This window comes from Nannobrachium achirus (assembly GCF_963921795.1).
Source record: "Nannobrachium achirus genome assembly, chromosome: 3".
In the NCBI taxonomy this organism is placed as follows: Eukaryota; Metazoa; Chordata; class Actinopteri; order Myctophiformes; family Myctophidae; genus Nannobrachium; species Nannobrachium achirus.
In genome coordinates, this window is record NC_137812.1 from 27,097,291 (window position 1) to 27,116,863 (window position 19,573).

At 40.9% G+C, this 19,573-nt stretch overlaps 1 protein-coding gene across 1 annotated transcript; it reads right to left on the minus strand.

The window, feature by feature from the left end:
• Nucleotides 1-4,283: 4,283 nt before the first annotated feature.
• On the minus strand, nt 4,284-14,034 carry commd1 (copper metabolism (Murr1) domain containing 1; the record flags this gene model as incomplete). The annotated part of the gene is made up of 3 exons (XM_080721564.1): nt 4,284-6,724; nt 11,760-12,050; nt 13,861-14,034. The coding sequence occupies 3 exons, from the start codon at nt 14,032-14,034 to the stop codon at nt 6,617-6,619; spliced, it is 573 nt and encodes a 190-aa protein (XP_080577690.1). The 3' UTR covers nt 4,284-6,616.
• Between the last annotated feature and the right edge of the window lie 5,539 nt (nt 14,035-19,573).

Here is a 19,573-nt window from a genome sequence, read left to right on the forward strand (position 1 = left end):
GTCTCTCACACTTCTGCGGCATTCTGCCAGTGTGCCAGTGATAACCCTCCCCTGTGCCAATGTTAACTTGGCACGCACCCGTGCCTAAGGTTGCCTACCCCTGTCCCCGGTTCTACAGCGTTTGACCAGTGACAAATATCAACCCCACTATACATACCCTAAAATATTGACCTATAATGGCTATGGCCCATTCTTATAACTGTCTCATATATCCTTCCAATAATGAATGCATTATAAAGTAAAAGTGAAGTGACATGAAATGCATCATAGGTGAGTCAGGACACGTCACAAAATAGGAAGAATAATGGAAACACCACTTTTAAATGATACTCACATAGAGCCGCTTTCACTGCTTCTGAAAAGGCACAGTAATACAGTGAGAGAAAACAGCAAAAGATAGGCTACCATTTTCAGCTGTTTGCTCAGGATTAGATTAGCTTCAATAGTTACAATACTCTGTTGACTTTGTATTGTAGTGCAGGCCAGAGGGGACATATTCCCATGTAAATATCTTTGTTCATTATTTGGTTTATTGCACTTTATGCCATGGTCTACTCCTCTGCCCCCTCAAACAGCAGCCCCTAGCCCAGGGATGGGCAACTTTGATGATGGGGAGGGCCACTACATTTTCACACTCACTCCAGAGGGCCACAATGCATATACCTAGCAAAAATAGCCGATCAACAAGCTTGTAGAATTGGAATCCTGAAAAGTAACTTTTTATTTATTTTATTGTTTGATTTCAAATGCATTTATATGTTATGTTAACTTTATGAATTTAAATAGGCTATAACTACTTTGGACATAAAAAATACAATAACATTTTAATACTAGTCATTAAGCTACTAATATAGACTGAAGTAATTAAAGCGGGTCATTTTTCCATATTTGGAATTGTAACAGCTGAAATCAATAATATACTGCAATTATATCAACCTGCGGGCCGCATTAAGTGAAGGTGGGGGCCTCATGTGGCCCCCGGGACGCCAGTTACCCATGTGCCCTAGCCACTCTGGAGTCTGGCCACACTCCAGTCATTATTAGAAATTATTCCACTGTTCTCTTTTCTCTCTGTCTTTTCTCTCGCTCTGCTCTCAGTCTTTGCACTCTCTTTCTGTCTCTCTCCTCCTGCCACTCCCACATTCCTCTCCACCTTAGTCTTGATTGCCAGACAACTATTCCACAACTCCGAATGCTATAGACGCAGTATAGTCAGTGGTGGAAAAAGTACTAACATTTACTAAGTATCAGTACTGCAATATAGAAATACTCTGTTACAAGTAAAAGTCTGGAATACACAGTGTACTTGAGTAAAAGTACAAACGTATTGGCATCAAAATGTACTTAAAGTAGCCTACCAAAAGTGAGAGTACTCATTATGCAGAATGTCCCATTTAAAATGTTGAAATGTACAAACATCTTGAAAAGAGCAGATATTTTCAAATCAATATATGGCTGAAGTGGTTAATGTATGTTTTTGTAATGTATTAATCAATATCTACAAAGTAACTAGTTACTAAAGTGTTGAAATAAATGTAGTGGAGTAAAAGTACAATATTTGCCTCTGAAAAGTAGCGGAGTAGAAGTAAATGGTTACTGCATATAGTCATGTCAGTATTTAGTTGTATTCCAGTCATCCATGACCGGAAGCAGTAGAAAATTGTGGGAGGCAGCGGTCTGGCCACGCGAGACTACCTCCACCTCAGCTATCCTCTGTTGATTGCCCATTCACCTGTGGCGTGTCCTGTTAAGCCCTGTGTCCATTTACACTCCCCTGTGCTCTCTGTTCCTTGCCAATATGTTGATAAATAATAAACTGCAATGCCTCTGGTCATCTGCATTTGGGTTCTACCAACTCCCATGCGCACATGTAACACTTTAGCAATCAGACACTTTGATAATCTATACTTAGGTCTTTAGTTTAGATTACTGTTACGGTCTGTGGACATTTCAAGATAAATCTAGATTTATCAGACTAATCAGGTCAGGTAAGTGATTGTGAAAGGTCTTAAGAAATGGAAGTGTTGCTCACAATGGTTGTGTTATAGTGGTGTAAAGCTATTTGGGGATTAAACAAAGCTTCCCTTTCTGGCCCCTTCTAGTGAACCAGCCACCACAATGTGAAATCTAGAGGCTCAATGCCTGCTTGACACCGAGATGGTGTGGACAATATCCACATAGGCGAACAGAAGAGAGAAACTTTGTATCACATCTCTAATGATCGTGGCTCGAAACAGAGTCTTTCTGGGAATCAGGATCTGGACAAAATAGGTATACTGAAACTACCACTCATGAGAAACGACTTGCTTCTACCTTGCTAAGTTGTAAAATGTTTTCAAGAAAGGTAACTGAAGGTAGTAACCACCTGTTTTCATTCACCAGGTCTTACTGTATATGCATGAATGTGATTTTTATACTGTATACTATACACACATAAGGCCCTTTTCCACTGCAGGAGGAACCAGAACTTTCCAGAACCTGAACCAAATGTTTTGGTTCTGGGTTTGTTTCCATTGCACATGGCCCGGTTTCAGACAAGGTTCCAGGAACCTTTTTTAGGTCCTGCTCCTGAGGTAGAACTAAACTTGAGTTCTGGGAACCTATGGGCGGGGCCAGCAGCGTTGCTGCTCTCAATTCTGGACCTTCCCGGTTAGGTCTGGTTATATGGAAACAAAAGCAGAACTTGGTCCCTGAACGTCATAGGTTCTGGAAAGTTCTGGTTCTAGTTCTCGGTCGGCCCTACAGTGGAAATGGGGGGATTGAAGGGATAGTTCAACCCAAAAATTACTTTTTTTACTCACCCCATGGATATTTGAATACAATATTTTCTTTTGTCACATTCCTAAGCCAATAATGTAATGACCAGCAGTGGTTACCTATGGAGACACAAACAGCCTGCCTGTTCCCTATATGAAGACACAGAGTCTCCTCAAATTATTGGCTTACCCTACGTTCTAACAGCAGGCAGCAGCCGGCGACTCTGAGCGATGTCGTCCAAAAGGTCTATTTTCATGTTTTTGGGTGACGTACTTATTGGGCGACGTACTTATAAAACAACCAACCGGCTGTCACCCGCTGTTAAAATGCACTGTTAGGAATGAGACAAAAACCCAAAAACATCCATGTATTCAAGTCTGCATGGGGTGAGTAATCGATAGAACATTTTTCATTTTGGGGGTGAACTATCCCTTTAACTTTACACGTGGCTCTGTAGGAGGTTGTGTGTGTGTGTATTCAGAGCTAATCCTGGCAGTCGGCTAGACCGATCAGCACTAAAAGAAGTACTTACATGCACTTTTTCAACATGATATATATATATTGTGATAATATATAAAGGTATCATTTTCTAATGTAAGTCAATCAGATCTCAGAATACATTTCACCATTGCATTGGGATGTAATATGCTTGCATACTGTACAGTATGTCCCTCGAGATAGACACAGGTTAAGATGGCTCGGTCATATGTTGAGGATGCCCAATGAAAGGTTACCCAAAGTTGCCTTGAGATGGACCCCAATTTGGAAACAAGAAAGAGGGGCGGACCAAAGAGCACCTGGCGATGGAAAGTGATGATTGAGCTGAAGGAGATGGGTCTTTCCTGGGACGAAGCACAGGCAAAAGCACGAGACAGGGTTCAATGGAAGTGTATGACTGCGGCCTTATACCTCAACCCGGGACTAGAAAATAAGTAAGTAAGTATTGGGATCTAAAGACTAGAATTGCTCCTGGAAGATATATTACTTTTAAACCTTGTAACTTTCTGCAGAACACTGACAGAATACTGGAATAAAACGTATATGGTGCAGCACAGGTTAAGATATTGGTGATACAGTACATACTGTAAGTGTGGGCAACCTTGGTGATCATCAGGCGTTTATATGAATCAGTTCCTTGAATGCAGAAATCTGCTGATGCAGTAAAAGTTCGGGAATCTTCCATATACTGCAACTGATTATGAGGTTAGTAACTGAGCTGTTGGCAACAATGCACACGTGAATGTATTTTGTAATTTAAAGTCCACATGACATTCATATACAGTATGTCATAAGGAAAAAGTAGTAGTGGTAGTAGTAGTGATACATTACATGGCTGAATTTACTATAACATGTGGTGTACAAAAAAGGGGTAAATTGAGGTTATCTTCCACTACAGTCCTTACTAGTACTGAACTGACTGGTGGAACATTTATCTTATCAAACCACTGAGTGTTAATCTGGCCATGCAAACAGCATAGCCTCCACATTTACCACCCTATGCCAGTCAGCATTGCGTGACTCTAAACATTTACCGCCCTATGCTAGTCAGAAATGCTTAGCAAGTGTAAATGATCATAACAGGCAGAGGTTGACATCCTGGTGTGTGAAAAAAACAAAGAAATAAACAATGGGTCATACTCTAGTGTTACATTGATTTTATTACAATACTTTAATAATAAACTGCATGAAAATGTTTGACTCTTCCAAAGTACAACTCGATTAAGGCTCATAGATGACAGAAACCACTTGTCAACATAAACGGTGAATTATGAATATTATTATATTCTTTTGGGAGGAAAAGGCTGAGGTAATGGTTTCCTGAGCATGCTGCACCACGGTCAGGAAGGCTCTGAGTCTGTTTGAGGCTTTGAAGTAGTACTGTACTCAAATACTGTACCACAGACAAAGCCCTTTATAGATGCCATGGACCTTGTGTACTGTGTAACTAGCTTGTTAAATTGTTAACTCTATCTAAAGAAATACACTGAATGTCATACCCAGGGGTTAAAGCCAAAAATAATCCCAAGACTGAAATTTATTTTCAGACCATGTCCCAATATGTGATTTTTGAAACATGGCGTGCGCAGCTCACACCAATATTTCCCTGAAGTTCTGAACTGCCTTCACTGAATGTGTGTGTGCCAATCCATGCTTCATTTCATCTTCTGAAGTTCTGTTGTATTCTATTGCTAGTCTGGCCAATTCAAATACTCATATCTTGAAATTATAACTGCTTTTTAGTTTGGAGATCACTTGACGACTTTGTAATTCACGCCACTTATTCACACCTCCCGCTTATTTATGTTTTTGCGGATCTGCAATGATCTCAGAAATGGCCCCTATGGAATCCTCAAGACTGAAATCAGTCCCCAGGACTGAGAACTTTAACCCCTGCATACCTGCCTGTAGCTTTTCATTGTATCGATTGATAAATGGTAGGAAAAAAAAGGAGAAAACAACGTAACTTCAGGGTTTTAGTAACAGAATTACGTTTTTCATCAACTAAACTGTTGCTTTGTCCATGAGAGCAACATTTGTGCCCAATAATCTTTAATACATTTTGTTCAAAATGTGGAAGTGGAAAAAGTCATACTGTGTTGGTGCCTGAAATGGATGATAAGGACAATACAAAATGAACACCAGCACTCCCTGACAACAAAGTGTAGGAAGAAGAAGAATATTGCTGCTGTGGGGCATGTCTGTGGGGTTTAATAAGTACCAGTAAGACTCCCTAATCGGGAGATAAGCGACCGCCAGGTCGCATACACCAAGGCAATAGTAGCCAATCAGGAGGGAATAGGGGAAATGGGACAGATCCATGTTGATGACATGACCTTAGAGATACTGTGTACAGCTGTGTGTGATTTTAGGGCAGAATCAGTAGGACAAGTGTCCAAAAATATGTTTTGCAAGAATCAGCCTCATGGTGGCGCTAGAAGAGGGCCATGTGAGAAATGAGGGGTGTGTGTGCAAAGTTTGGCATGGATCGGGGCAACAGTGGCGGAGATATGAGTAGGGCAAAAGTGTGACGTGTGACGGACAGACTGACTGACGGACTGAGCTCGAGACTAAATAATAATAACTATATTAGATCCATTACAATGTTTGCTTTTTCATTTCCTAAAAAGTAAGGGTTTTGGACATACGGTACAAGGTTTCCGCCCGACACGACGATATGCAAAAATGCCATTCACTGTATTCTATTACTTGCACGCACGTGTGACTACTCTATATGCCTGTAAACTAAATTACATTGCATGCTGTAAAAACGGAAACCTAGAGAAATGAATCGGATGAACAGAGCCTGTCTGTGAGATGCTGCCTGCTCAGGCACTATTATAATCTCTTTATATGAACAAATCAACTGGTTCTGTGCAAAGGAAAACCACAACTGGATAGGAATGGATAGCAGACATATATGATCTTTATACATAATACATTCAAATGATAATAGTCTCATCTAGGGGGGACACGCCTGGTGTCGGGTGAACGTAGGTCTTTAAGGCTTTAATGCACGTACAGTATGTATGAACAATACATACTGTACGTGGAGAAGAAAATACTGGAGAAGAAAGGGAAATAGTCCAGCCTGGACAGGAAGTCATTACATCATTATGACAATGGAAGGAAGTTACAGTACAAAGAGAGCAAGAGAGCAGTCCAAATTGCATCCCATAGTTTGACTACTGTCTGATGCACGCGCACACACACACACACACACACACACACACACACACACACACACACACACACACACACACACACACACACACACACACACACACACACACACACACACACACACACACACACACACACACACACACACACACACACACACACACACACACACACACACCTAGCTGCGGTGAGCAATGCTGTCAATGCTGTCTTGAATGTTGCTCATCTTTTTCAGCACCTGGTTGATCTTGGCTTCATCAAACTCCAGACACACAAACTCGGAATCCTGCAAAAGAGGATTACATCACATTAATAAGACCTAAGCTAAGGCCTATGCTACAAATGTCTTCCTAACAGTTTTATGAACAACGTATGTTGCTATATCAGCGCTCGGCCCCCCCTTAAAATGAACCTAAATTAATCTAGGGGTCCCTCTAGGGGTCCCTCTAGGGGTCCCTCTAGGGGTCCCTCTAGGGGTCCCCCCCCCCCCCCCCCACACACACACACACACACATATGTTGAAAGTCGTGATAGTGTCTGAACACATACTGGGATTCCTAAATTCAGTGGCATTGTTTCACTCAATCGATAACCTAACAAAAAAAAACGGCACATCTCCTAGTATGGGTAATTTTACCAAATAAATTCTAACTTTGTATGTTTTGTTAACATAGTATCTCTGCAACTCCAATACCACATTGGAGTAGTGGGGAAATTGTGTTGTTCAAGAAGTCAGTGAAAGGACCCATTGGGAACAACTGTTGACACGGTTTGTTTATTAAGACAGTTGGCATAGCAACCAGTTAAGTCTAGCTAACTGTGTCTCCTTCTGATGTTGACTATCATTTTGGCGCCTCCGCACTCTGGGGATTCTGAAAAGAAAAGCTCCAATGCCACCACTACCTTTCTGACTAGTGTGTCATCAGAGTAAAGAATGGAAAAAGCGGATATGATTTTGACAAAGAAGTAATGTCTGTCCCAGAATAGGCAGGCTGGGGTTCATATGGCCAATGGTCCAATCCAGTGAGCAGAGCACCTTGCACAGAGCTCTATTCATCTCTCTCCATGTCTGTGACAATAACATGTGACCTGTGCATTGCATACCATTTAAATATGCATGAAGTGGAGTTCAGTGACATCTCTGTGACATGACATGACACTGTCCCCAGCCATCCACCCCCCCTTTATTCCTCCGATTGTCCTAAACAATGGATGTCTCTCAGCAATCCTTCTCCTCAACACCTGTTGCCTGGTTACCATGTTTGTCTTTTCCCCCTGTCTTTGTTTCACATGATATGAAATCATATCTCCTGCCAGAGAACCTCCCATATTGATATTTTTGAAGTTTTACTGACTTGCAGTAAAGTAGGAAAATAAATTATATGAAAACTCATTCATACAGGTCGACGCCTTTATTTGTGGTGAAAATCGACATTGTTCCTTTGCTTTGCTTTCAATTAATCCTTTCGTGGCACATCACTTTGATCAAAATTTGTATGTATGAAAAGTGTATATAAATAAAGTTCATTGTGACCGTCAAGTCGCAGTAACTATCAAAACCTCCACCGGGTGTCAGTCAGTTACGTCACACTTTTTCCTTACTCATATCTCTGCCACCGTTGCCCCTATCCATGCCAAACTTTGCAGACACACTCCTTGGCTGCCAAACCACCATACATTTTTGGTGAATTAATTGCAAGAAAAAAACAAGCAAACAAAAGAAAAACACACACCCTTGTTTTGTATCTGGGCAAGTATCTCGAGGAGGGCTACAGCCACCAAACCCTGTGAACAGATGTATTCTATTGAGACATACTACTGGTTGGGCAGATGGTACACCAAACACATAATCGTGAAGAGCCTGCCCGGTTCGATGGACCCGTGTTGCATTGTCCTTCCCACACTGATCCCAGTTTGCTCTCTGTACTGTCCAAATGTACCCATGAAAAACAATATAAAAGTGCTAAAAGAAAAAGCAGTCAACCTGCCCCCTAGTCAAATTAGTAGGGATCAATAGATTAAGAGCTGAATCTTCAAATACTGTAAACGAAAAGGTACAGAAAATGTCATTATTTCTGGGATCAATATTTGCTGTGAATGTATAATGGCTTTGGTTTATTGTACCACATAGACATTCTTTGTTAGGGCCTACTTTGGCCATGTATTTCTGATTACAATGTCATCTTAAAATTACAACGTGGTTTAATAAAGCAATAAGCCACAAGAGGCGAGTGGTTACCGGGGCAGTATACACCGGCTGAGAGGCGTTGGGAAACACGAGGCGTCAGCCGAGTGTTTCCGACCCTCTCAGCCGGTGTATACTCCCCTGGTAACCACAAGCCTCGCGTGGCTTATTGCTTTTCTAAAACGGTCACAATATTGCAACATGAAAATCATAGCATTGCATTATTTAAAGAAAAAAGTACACTTCTCCGCCACCAGGAAGAGACATTTCCTTGCGTTTACCAGCAGGAACGGGACTTACGGAAGCCAGTGTGTGTTTACAAAGTCACGTCATTCTTTTTGCCAAAAAAATAGGGAAACAACACATGTGTTAGATCAGTCTCATGTTAAGAACCATATTCGATCCATACACATGTTTATTTTCATCCAGATTTAGCTGCTATGTATCACATCAAAAACGCTAGCATAGCAACCTAAGCTAAACAGCCGAGTGGTGCCTGGAGAATAGAGGGCGCTTGTTGCCTTTACAAGCCCCGCCCGGAGCCATTCAGTCACTGTCCTATGCATGCGGGCGGTGCTTAGAAGCACCCGCACGGCAGGATTTGAGAGGAAATCAAACGCTCGCTTCTCTAGTTCAGCCTCACGGCACAGTGGAAAGAAATAACGCACCTGGCTTTGATATAAACTGATTCAAGGTATGGGTTACAGTCTCAGGTATACCATGGCACCCAGCCAATCAGAATCAAGGAATGGAACTAGCCGTTTTAGAAAAATAAATATACTATTTAACAGAGCTAAATAATAATATTGAATGTCGACACAGAAAACATGAAAAAACAAATTCCACATTCATAACGGCTGATTATTCAACTAATAAATAATCCACAGCAGGACTGTATATATAGGTTGCTATGGGCGGACGTGTTTGTGTTCTGATCTGATAGGCAGAGCCAGGGGAGCTGAGATCTGGGGGAAAGGGGAGCCGTCCCTGACATTGTGACAGAGTAGGAAACAGAATAGACTCCTGGGGACTCAGGGGACAATCATCTGACATACATGATTATTCCACCAGGTCCAGATGCACCACAGAGTCCCCGGGCACTACTTCCCAAACAGTGGGTCGGGGTCCATCTGTGGGTCACGGATACATTTTGTATGGGTCATGATTCGAATAAAATCCCATTTTCTTTTCCAAAAATAAGTAAAATATATATTCAAAAAATGTTCCCCTCCCCAAAAAATCATTTTATTTTTTTAAATAAAAAAGGAAAATTGAGAATTGAATACATTTTCAAACAAAGAAACTAAATGAAAGAAATTCCATGAATAAAATATAATAATAATTAAGAAGTGGTGAAAATATCCGATCTACAAGCTTGTAGATCTGCTGTTTTCACTAGTTTGGGTCCCCGGGCAAACGTCTAATTTCTCTTTTGGGTCTCGAGCTAAAAGGTTTGGGAACCACTGCCCTAGGCGTCTATAGGCAAGTAGGCAACCCCCCACCTCCTCCAAGTACCGTAGCTGAAAATGGCAATTGTACACCCGCAGAATAGGGACGCTAGGGTTCACGTGGTTAATGTGAAAAAACCTCACTCAATTGTAATAAAACAACAACAATGTTTCTCTCTTATCAGTCCCAGTCTTATCACTATTCACTATAGTGTATAGCTAACACTATGCATGTGCGTTTCTTTCATTGGGACACGTTCTCAGGTTCATGAGGAGTTGTCATACTGTAGCTGACTCACTGTTGCAGAACATGGCTTTCCTGATCCTCTCTCCCCTGTGTGTACCACTGGCTCCAGCATCTCATTGTCATTCTAGAGCAGATCTAATAGGATATGCCAAACACCACATGCTAATAGCACAACATTCACAGCAGCAGGAAACAGCTACTATTTGACTATAAAAAACAAACATTCAGACACAGTCAATGGCTATACACATATTATGTGTAGTGCTGAAAGACTGGCGTCCCTATTTTGGGCATGTCATTATGGGCGTAGATGATCGAAAGCTTTTTGAAACGTTCAAATATACAAAAGTTGTTAAAATAGCAGATATACCGGCTCTGCAATTTTTTCCCACTGGACACAATCGTACGACGAAACATAAAATAGGGATTCGATGATGTTCAATAGAATTGTTCGAATCTCTGTGTGAGAGGGCGTTGGATATCCTGTAGATTTAGGGATACCGGTTTCATATTGTTTCATTATCTGACATGGACATCACAACAGACCTCTGCATAAAACAAGTCACTGGCACACAGTTCATATCTAATTGAGGGCATATCAGGATAAATAAATAGGCTTGGCCCATGGACATCGTACGTAATAGAATTGTGGTCAGTTTCATGCTAATTTCCCCAAATGTATTCAAACATGTGCACTGTATTGTATGTTGGCCGTGTCTGAACTGTATTTTATGACACCTTGCTATGTTATCTGATATGGTGCCAATTACCATGGGTGTGCAACTGTGCATGTACTGTATGCCGCCTATGTATGCTGTATGATTAAGCCTAATTCATGGTCCATAGTACTATGGCGTTGCTTGATTTATTACATTTATTTTTATCTTGGACTTCTAAGGTTTGAGTAGACTACTCGTGTACTGTAGCATATTCAGACCTTGTACTTCTTACCTATTTATGTCAAATCATATGGAAATGGCGTGTCTCTAATGTGGATCTCGGACTTCATGTGGCCAGCCTGTGATGTCAGTTGTCGAGTCATATGGCATGACTCCAAATTTGGGAAAGGTTTCAGCCCAATAAAGGATCCATTGACTTCCATCTAACTATTAATCCACCAAATGTCTGTCTGTCTGATGTATGTCTGATTGTATGCCTGACACAGAACTCAATAAAATGGACACAGGCAGACAGATACAATCTCCAATGCAATCTCCATATGGGTGTGAAAGGGATGCAGACAGACAGTTACAACGGGTATTGTATAACTGGGTGGGGCCTTCATTTCCCATTTGCATTGTTCCCGAGTAGGCCAATGCCCAACGGGCTGTCGGGCACCGCTCTAGTTATAAGTTAGATGTTTAAAAAATATATAAAACGTGGAAAAAAAATGTAGGTACCAACATAAAGTTAGCTTACTGGCAGTGTACAGTTAACTCACCCGTCCAGGCCTGCCTAGCTCCAGCTCCACCAACGCCACAGGGTTGCTGTTGGCCGTCTCCCCCCTGCTGGCTGCTGTCTGCAGGTCTACTCTCCAGGACAGGCCCCTGAGGCCCGGCTCCCAGCGGCTCTGTCCCAGCAGGCTCTCCCTGACGCGGGTCCGCTGGCTCTTCCAGAAGCGAGAGAGGGTGGCGGCCTGCTCGCTGCTCACTCCCCCGCCGCCCTGCTTCCTGGTCTGGGCCGTGAGGAAGGCCTCCAGCTGCTCATGGTCCATGTCTGCCACGGCAATGGACTAGGAGGTGGGCAGAAGGGTGGCAAAAGGTGGAGATTGGAGAACATAAAAAGGAAAATGTGTAGGGTGCCGAGTCAGACAGTGTAGCCCTAGAATGGATTGTATTCAATGCATTGCATTTATTCCATACATAATCATAAAACACACAATGCATTTTAGTGAGGGTTCATCTCTACGGCATTCTTTTTTGCAGCGTTCTGTCTGTACTCACCAAATAATGCATTTCTGTGACTTGGGGTCAGCTCTCGTCATGTAGTTCAATCATATACCGTACAATTGATAGGTATTCGATCAAATTAACTGTTTGAAATTTTGATTAATCTGGCTACTACCACCCAAGTAACGACTGAAATAGTAAACCATTGTACTGAAAGAATAGGAAGTGACCCTTTGTTTTCAAAAATCCTGTGAGACACCTGTGATCATAACTATAGTGATAGGATGTATTAGTGCTGCCACCTGCTGGCAAACATAAGGCCAAGAGAAGACAACAGAAAGTTGGATGAATGTATTCAACACTATCAGCATGAACTGGACAGTGATGTCTTTGGAGAAGTAATGTTAGCTTGAACTTTAAAACTTGTACCCTCGGATTCCCACAATCATATACTGTAATTAATGCAGACTGCAGAGAAGAGGGCAATGGGCACCACGTCCAACCAACTAGTGGTTCTCAAAGTGGCCGGGGTCCAGGGACCCCCAGCTTACTCTCTCAACTTTGTTTGAGAGAGTAAAAATGGAACCCAGACAAAAACATTGTATACACGTTCGGCAATACCAAATAATCTCAGTTAATTGTGGGTTAGGGTTAGTCAGACGTTAGTCGTTTAGTGTATTATTATTATTATTATCATGCAGTGAAAGCACACACACACACACACACACACACACACACACACACACACACAATTCAATTCAATTCAATGGGCTTTATTGGCATGAGAAAACATACGTTTACATTGCCAAAGCAGAAGTGTACACAATACAATACAATACAATCAGAACAAAATATGTACAGGTGAAAACAGTTTTCATGCATCACGGTAACGTGCAGGCAGAGCAGTGATATATATACAATGGTTTTTAAGGTGGTTGGGTTCCATTTGATATCCTTCTCTTATCACAGCAGCTCACGAATCTTGCTGCTGTGTTTGCACATTGTTTTACTTCCCCCAGCAGGTATGGGAGTTTTTTTTTATCATTGGTCATATTTTGAAACTCTCTTTGGGTGGTTATGATCTGTGGGAAGTATGTGTCTCTGATGTCTTGGTACAGCGGACAGGTGGTTAGAAAGTGTAGCTCAGTTTCCACTTCATTTTGTGTGCAGTGCATTTTGTAGTCCAATGTTAATGTTTCTCTATGGAGCCAGGTATGCCTGTGACGTCCTTTCTCGATTGCAAGACTGTGCTCACTGAGTCTGTACCTAGTCAAGATTTTTCTTTGTTTTGGGTCGGCCACCTTGCTCAGGTATTCTGCCATGGTGTATTCTCTGTTTAGAGCCAAATAGCATTCTAGTTTGCTCTGCTTTTGGGTTGCTTCTCTCCAATGTGTCAGGTAGCTTTCTTTCTGCTGTTTTATAATTTGGTTTAGTCCAGTGAATTGTCTGTCTGGTGGCTCTGCTTGTGTTTGTGTACATAGTTCCCTGTTCGTACCAGTTGGCTGAGGCAGGGTTTCTCTGTGTGCGAGTGCCTTGTTATGAAGTGCATCTGGGTCACTTTCTTTTAAGTGGTTATAACATTTGAATGCTCTCTTTTTTATTTTGATTATGAGACACATGAGGGGGGGGGGGGGAATGTGCGACGTTACGTACCTTTATAAGGCCTTTCATCTTCTCGTACAAGGCATAGAACTCCTCTTGCGGGAGGTCGGGATATAGTTCATTCTTCAACAGTTCTTCGGTAATGTCCGTGTTATTATAATAGACGCTTTGAGCAATCCCATTTAGAAGACCGCTCAGAGATTTTGTTGCATCGACATCCGCCATGTTGCCCTGTTATGATCACGTGACTCAGATCACGTGAATAACATCACGCGCGTCACACCCACCCACGACGGGGGGGGGGGGGGGGGGGGGGGGGGGGTTGAGATTATTATTATTAGTCCAATGTTAATTTACAAAGAACAGAAATAGCTACTAGAATTAATTTATTACAAAAAAAGACCTCTGAAACTTGACAGATAAAATATAGGCTAAAAATTCAATATGTGAATCAATCTGTTACACTGTCAAATCCTGATGATAGCTTAACTCTGAGAGTGTTCAAATGGAACCAAATGGACCTGATTAATATTACTGTGTTCATCACTTTTGGCTTTAATACCCACTTCCATGTAGGGCAGACCTGGGCATTGTGGCAAGGTTATAATAGTTTTGGATTTTCCATTAGTTTTAATTTATAATTTGTATTAGTTTTGAGGTTTTGTTTTCAATTACAGTTTAGTTTTAATTCGTTTTTAAAGTGAGGTTGCTAGTTTCGTTTCGTTTTTATTTTTTGAAAATGCTTAGTTTTAGTTTTAGTTTACGTAATATGGGGTATTTGTCAGGGGTGAGATTAAAAAAGCTCCGGAAAAAGTATTGTCTAATAAAGAAAATCAACAAAACATCATATTGTTGAGAGTGGCAGGAATGTTGAGACATACAACTTCTCTCTTTGACCTCACCAACTGGTGTTTTTCTTTTTTTTTTTCTTTTTTTTTCACAATAGACAAAAGACGAAAACTGAGGCGCCGTACAGACATCTGCGTCACGCATCATCATCTTATCGTCTGAGAATGGCCACTGGGGGACATGTGTGAGCGCGGCCTAAGGAGATTTTCTCTAAAATTTTAGTTTATTTTAGTTAGTTTTGTAAACACAATACCGTTTCAGTTTTTTTATAAAGCGTAGTTTTTATTTTTATTTCAGTTAACTAAAATGTTTTTCCATTCTAGTTTTCGTTTTTTAGTTAGTTTTCGTTTACTATAATAACCTTGCATTGTGCGGCCCGGGGCCGTATGCGGCTCTTTGGTTCACTCTAACCGGCCCTTGTAGGGTTAATGGCAAATTACAATATAAACACATTTTCTAATTTTCTCATGAAGAAAGAAAGAAAGAAAGAAATAAAGAAAGAAAGAAAGAAAGAAAAACACAATAGCAAATAAATATTATGGTATAAATTGCTATTGTGTTATAACTTGGTCATGCCTAAATCATAATACATTGTAATGCATTTTGACATTTTCTGATTTATTGTTAAAGTTGTACCATGTAACTTTTTTTATAAAACAAATCTTAAAATTGTCCTAACTGTTAAATCGCTAAAGTTTTAGAACACCCACTCCGTGAATTTCAGCCTGTAAAGCCTTCTCTATATATGTAAACTGCGATCCTTGCCGGGGACCGGATCTCGCGCCAAAATTGCGTCATCACACTACCGGCCAATCACAGCGAGGGTTATACAACTGCCGGCCAATCACAGCGCATCTTGAAGTGGGGTCGCTATGGCAGCCATATTTGTTGTCGCCCGTTTGTACCATCCCTTCTCTAGGTAATTTCGCCTACCAGGCAGGGTGAAGGAGTCCGTATCTCTGGAATTACTGAACGCACAGCACAGGAACAAGGGACCCCTCAAAAGATAGATCTCAGCGAGGTGGAGGCAGACGCGGGGGTCTGAAGGTACGAAAAACGGCCAAAAGACGCGGACGCGACCGCGGTTTGCTATAGGGCTAATGACCACTAGTTGGGCATCTTACACAGTATAGCTTTAACTTTACATGAAAGTGTTAAAGGGCCTACACCATGCTTTTAAAACTATATTTTTTGTATAAATATATGCTCAAAATTGAGTCTTAGACAGGTTTTAACCCTCAACAAACACTCTGACCATTCTTTTTGTTTGTTCTAGCTCTACTATAATGAGGCTCTCCAGCTGCAATACCAAAACGGCCTCTGTTTGCTCAGGGGCGCATCTAGTGGGGTTTTTCCAGAAAAAAAAGAAGTTTTTTGAAAAAAAAGAAGTTTTTGAAAAAAAAAGTTTTTTGAAAAAGTGTTTTGAAAAAAAAGTTTTTTGAAAAAAAAGTTTTTTTGAAAAAAAAGGTTTTTGAAAAAAAAAAGTTTTGGAAAAAAATTTTTTTGAAAAAAATTTTTTTTGAAAAATGAAATAAATTTTTTTTGGGAAAAATAAATTTATTTGAAAAAAAAAAAGTTTTGAAAAAAAAACGGGAAACGCGTGTGACGTCACATGCGTCAACTCTCAGAACAGCACTGTTCTGAGAACCCGTGGAAAGCTTTTCATCTCTGTCTTCCCAAAACCAGAGAAAGACACAATGTACAGAAATAGGACTTTGTGAGGATAGAAGGTGCCAGTGGGACCCCAAAAAAAGGTTTTAAAATAGAAAAAGTGAAAATTCATGGTGTAGGTCCTTTAAGGAATTGAACTGTTGACAGCTATTGAAAATTAATATGGGTCCCCCCCGACACACGCACGCGCGTGTTCGCGCGCACCCACACACACACACACACACACACACACACACACACACACACACACACACACACACACACACACACACACACACACACACACACAGAAATATTTCTGTGATGAGTGAGTGTGTGTATACCTGATAGGTATTTTGTTATGGTTCATATCATCTTTTTATCAATACATATTGATGACCACCTGAAGTTTAAGGCACAGTGACTGTCTCATAAAATGTCACATACAGTACACACACAAGGTCTCCGTCTGGTAGAAATCAGGCCTTATCTACTACCATGGAGCCTGTTCCTAAAACAATGAGAATTGTTTTGGTATTCTAAGGCTCGGCCTGGGACATTTGGTGTCATCTAGACACCAGCAAGGACACCTCTCCCCCCAGGAACCCTGTATATGGACTCTTAGTCTTGTGATGTGTGGACAAGAAACATATCCTATTAACTGTTGAAACGTCATCCACTGACTGATGAAATGACCATACTTATACTCATGTCAAAACATAATTTGTCAGAGAGAGCACGAACCATTGATTATTCTGTTGTACCTTTGTCTTGAATTCTCTCTCTCCATAGTAAACATTCCATTCTCACTCTGATCACTCTCCTGTCTTATTTCTGTGTGATGGATTATTGTATCTCATATGGGAATAAGAAGGTGTTGTTGTTTACAAATAATATATTCATCAATACCATCATATATATTGAATGTATTGCCGTAGATTGCAAGTTTAGTATGTGAACAGTCACAACTTGTCCATAATGTATGTATGTATGTATGTAGCCTATGTATGTAGGCCTATGTATGTAGGCCTATGTATGACAGTATGTATGTATCTCTGTCTATAATGCCTGACACTGCGGTATATAGGTTTGTCACTCTGACATCCTGCTCTGGCTTCACTGTGATGTCACACTAACATAATCCCTTTTATGCCCATATATGGACTTCCCTGATGTTGTCAATATTAAGCCCATATCTAACAGGTCTTCATATGGGAATGCCCATGTATGGAGCCACATTAATGGCTGGTTCTACAGACAGGGATCTCTATGTATGGGCATAAAAGGGTATGATGTCATATGTCATAGACATCATAGGACTTTCACATAACGAATAACTGGCATGTTTGGGCTCTCACAGCATATCTCCATATACAGTACATGGATCTCCATATGGGTAACTGGTACGTCGCCCTGAGGCGTCTTACTGGTATTACTATTATATATTTATTTTATCTGTCAAGTTTCAGAGGTTGTCTTTTTTGTCCACTCTTGAAAAGTGAAGTTTATGTTTTTGTTGGTGACATTTGTTCAGTATAAGATAGTGATTTTATATTGATGATGATGATCATCATCATCATCATAAATCTGTGATTGGAACAAAATTGGATGTCTGTGTATTGTTGTGACACGTACTGTCCAAAAGGGGCAGAAACTACAAAGAATTAAAAGATCAGAGTGATAATCAGTATGGTCACCTGAAGGACAAAGAAGTAGCCAAGAATTCCCAAGTAGTTCATGACCACTGCTGGCTGTCCTGCATATAGCCTAGAGAGGAGACTTAATTTAGCTGCGTATCGTCTTTTCAGTGACTCCAGGAAACAACACTGATGATGTGTCCAAGTTTGTGCATGAGAATGTGGATGCACTGATGTAACCCCTGTGTAAAATGTATTTTCCTTGCCTACACTATGGGACCACTGGCTACACAGTTCAGTTATGTACCCCTACACCAGATTGCTAATTAGAGTGTAAGGACCAGACCATTTAGCATTTGAAGCTGTTTATTGTAGACTTGTAGACAGGTGAGAATGATGATCATGATGATGATGATGATTTTGATATAATGCATCAGATCAAGCACTCGGCCGCGGGTCCCATAGTGTGGCTTCAGGCAAATGTTTGCTCTGTATTGCTGCCAGAGCCTATGGGCTCACCAGGTGTGCCTGGTGCCAATCAGCTGGGCCACACCCACGACTAAGTGTCAATGATCAGGAGGGGTAATTTGCCCAGCGTTATTAGTGCCAATTTCCAAAACCTGAGACTAGAGAACCAGATAGCGCACCCTGCGACCGGAAAGCTGCATGGGTGTTCCTCTTAGACAGGTCTTATCCTACAATCTTTCGATAACATAAAAGGGTGTACCAAACTTTTCTCAGTTAATTCTAATGTATTCTTTCCTGTAGAATCCATTTCTGCCATGTACATTTTTGTATTGTGCATAATTAATGAGATAAATAGCATATTTGATAGATACCTTTATTATCCCAAGGGGGAAATTCAGTTGTCCAGTTGTAGCATAGCAATATACAGTATTTACAAAGTTACAGAGAAGTAAGACAAAAGATAAGAGTAAAAGAAAAAAAAAAGAGCAGTACAGTACCAATAAAGAAAAGGTGCATCAATAGAGGGGGCGAATAATATATAAGTATATACATAAAGTGACTTACAAAAAGAGACCGTAACAGTCAATGCTAGTTAGTGCAACACGTATCTCACTGACATTGTTAAACAAAGCAGAATACTCAGAAACTACCAACACAACCTAATAGTGCAAAGTAAAAAATCAGTGCGAAAAAACTAACAAAAAAAAGCAGCTCAGAGAAGAAGAAAAACTAGGGCGCGTGTCACCGCAAGACGCACATGAGCACTCTCCCTGGAAGGTCCTTAGGGGTCAAAGTCAATACAGCAATAGACATGTTTTCTGTGTATGTTCATGTATTTCTCCCTCTCCCTGTAGAATCCATTTCTGCCATGTACATTTTTGTATTGTGCATATTTAATGAGTCTGCTGGGCATTGTTGCACTGAGAGTTGGGGTTGCACTGAGGGACAGTTGGGGACAGAGGGTAACATTTTCTGTGTCTTTCTACCTTTAAGGTTTTATTTGAAGTTTAATCCTTTTAAAGGGAATTGTTTTGGTCATCTTTACATTTGAGCCTTATCTATACTATAATTTTGCGAATGTCTGTCTGTCTGAGTGTCTGTCTGAAACCGCGTTTCTCCTCAGTGGCTGGAGCAATTGATCTGAAATCGCATCACCATCA